General features: G+C 42.0%; 1 protein-coding gene across 1 annotated transcript in view; it reads right to left on the bottom strand.

Annotated features, from left to right (window-relative positions):
* Window positions 1–443: 443 nt before the first annotated feature.
* Window positions 444–2,688, bottom strand: part of SPNS3 (spinster homolog 3 (Drosophila)) — a gene marked incomplete at its 3' end in the record, with an annotated part of 23,332 nt that continues 21,087 nt past the window's right edge. Inside the window, exon 10 of the mRNA XM_010087192.1 lies at window positions 444–542. Within this exon, the coding sequence (XP_010085494.1) occupies window positions 444–542 (99 nt within the window). The remainder of the gene's footprint in view (window positions 543–2,688) is intronic.

Here is a 2,688-nt window from a genome sequence, read left to right as displayed (position 1 = left end):
GATTTCAAACCTTAAGATTTGAACTAAGAGTGTTAGGTTTCAAGATATAAAATGTTTTTTGATTAATTTCCATGAAACTCCTCACAAACTTAGCAGAAAGTGCTTAAATCCAAGTCCAATGCCCATGACACTGTCTTTGCAAAAAACATATGCCTTCTAAAATTTATAAGTTTGCAAATTTAAAATCAAAATAAGTTTCTACAGACTGCATGGAACTACTCACACCTACAGGTATAGGATTACATTCTACGTACCTGCAGTGTTGCAAGACCAGAAGTTGCGTGCATGTAAAAAATGTTTAGAAAAATGTCTTTCCGTATGCTAGCGTCAAGGCCACCAATTTGAGCAATTTCTAGTTTTGGACCAGGAAGTGCCTACAATTCAGTGAGTGCCTGTCCTTCAGTTTCTAAAAGTGTTACCCTAAGGAAAAAGAATTCACTTACAATCCCGATGAGATATGGGCTGCCTGCATCTCCCAGCAAATGGCTCACCAAAATCTGCAGGGCAATAGCTGTAGACTGCCGCCTTGGTGTCACAACATACTGAAACAAAACACAACCCACAAGAGATGATTATCAACAGGGTGAATCTCATGAATGGCCAACTATGTGTATAACATCCCAGAGGGATGAATATAGTTTTATTATATATTTCATATTCAAACACTGTTTTACAAATTTGGAGACAGAAAAATTACTCGGAGCAAAAGACTACACTGGATGTTTCACTGAGGAAAAAAAAGATTCAAGAAAACAACACACAATGCAGAACAACAACAAAGTAGGAAAAACATGACTGTTCTGGTCCATTCGTAGACTCCCAGCAGCTCATACAGATTCACTTGCAACTAAGAGAAAACTCCAGCCAGTAACCCCTGCAGTCGTACTGATTTACTAATAGGGAGATTCAGAACCAACAGCCTCTGAGAAAAATCTCTCATGATGCTGTGTCAGCAGGCACGGTCTAGACTGCTCGGGGGAAACCGGGGTACCTGGAGTCTGAAGCAGTTGCCATGGTTGTAAAGGATGTCAGCCGAGACCTTGCAGAGCACGTGAAGACAGAGGGAGGAGACCCGACCTGTCAGACCCGCAGCTGGCTGCTGGTGGTTTGGTGACAGCTTTGGTGGCAGAAGTTTGCTGCTTATAACTGGATAGCGCCTGAGACAGAGCTGCTCTGACAACGGTACCTCAGAATGATGCTGCTTTTGAGTGCACACGTTTAAATAACAAGTCGAAGAAGAAGATGTGATGCACATCCAGGATACGGCAGAGCATCACATAGATTAGAACTGGTTTTTAAAATGAAATATAGTCATTTTGGGGTAGTAAGGGCTTTATGTCTGTGCTACTGAAGAAGTTCAGTATGATTCTATATAATTTGTGTCTCTCTTTTGCCATAATATATTTATACAGAAAAAAGCATTCCCAGTCAGAATGAGACAGAAGCAATTTTTACCTTCATACCTTTGTTTTCCAACCACTTGCTTACATCAGAGATAAAATGTTTAATATTCTCCTGGTCCTCTGTTCCCTGCCTTGATTTTTCTGGAAACTGACCTGAACATCACTTGGGGTATCTCAAATCCTAATTAATAGAGTGGCTGGTGTTTTACCAAGAGACACACTCAAGGTATATAACCTAGACTGAGGTGCCGTAGCCACCTTTAAGGAAACACAAACATGCGTAGCAAGTTGGGTTTAGAAGAAACCATTCTTTGTGTTTAAAGAGGCCTCAGAATATTAGATAAAAAAATATTTACCTACCCCTGAGATGCAGCTATATCACAATAGCAACATCAATGCCACATCTTTAGGGCAGGTGGAACGGCATGAATGGACATGAAAACAGGCGGCTGAGGAAGCAACATTGTCCGAGACACCAAGGTGAATTACTCTTGTGAGAATAAGAGCAAAAAATACTTCAGTGCTACGTGCAGTCAGGACCTATACATACCAGTGTGTCACAGGACGTTAACTGGACTGAAACTACAAACCCACAGCGCAGCTGCAGAACCAGGAAGGACAGCAAGCTGTATTAGTGCAATGGTTTGCATTCAGGGATGGGTTGACAGAGGATTCTGTAGCACTGCATTCCTTCCCCTCTTGCAGCCCCTCATCTGCAGGAGCTAGCACGACTACATTCTAAGTATGAAGACTGGAGCACATATAGGATCAGAATGTTTCTGACCATGTTTGACGTGACATATGTGCTGCAGAGTCTGGCCCTAAAACACAGCTCTTCTGGGGAGTGCCCATTTGGACAGTTTTTCTCAGCAAGGCCACCTATTTTCACAAGGCCTCTATGAACTCGGAGCTTCCTGAGGTGTCTAACTCTTTATCAAATGTGGTTGAAATCCGTGGTTTCAAACCTTAAAGAGAAAGCAGACACAGACTGTACTAAGTCTTGTAAGGAATTGAGGCTATGCATCCCAGTTAGATTTAAGAGGGCATTTTGTCTAAAATGAGAAAGAAAATAGATTTCCCCCAACACAATTAGCAAAAATTATAGCCAACTTGGCTACCTATTCTCTTATCTCTGCCTAGTAAACCCTTCCTGGGGCCAGGGTTTTCCAAGCAGTAACATGCCTTGTACCCTGCTCTAATGCCAGAAACACAGCGATGAGCAGCGACATCCTTTTTTCTACAGCCAAATTTCCTCTGCTCAGAGGAGTTTCTCAAGAGCTCATAT

This window comes from Pterocles gutturalis, unplaced genomic scaffold (genome assembly GCF_000699245.1).
Source record: "Pterocles gutturalis isolate BGI_N339 unplaced genomic scaffold, ASM69924v1 scaffold51126, whole genome shotgun sequence".
NCBI classification, from domain to species: domain Eukaryota; kingdom Metazoa; phylum Chordata; class Aves; order Pterocliformes; family Pteroclidae; genus Pterocles; species Pterocles gutturalis.
The sequence above is the reverse complement of the archived record's forward strand: the minus strand, read 5'-3'. Positions and strand labels throughout refer to the sequence as shown.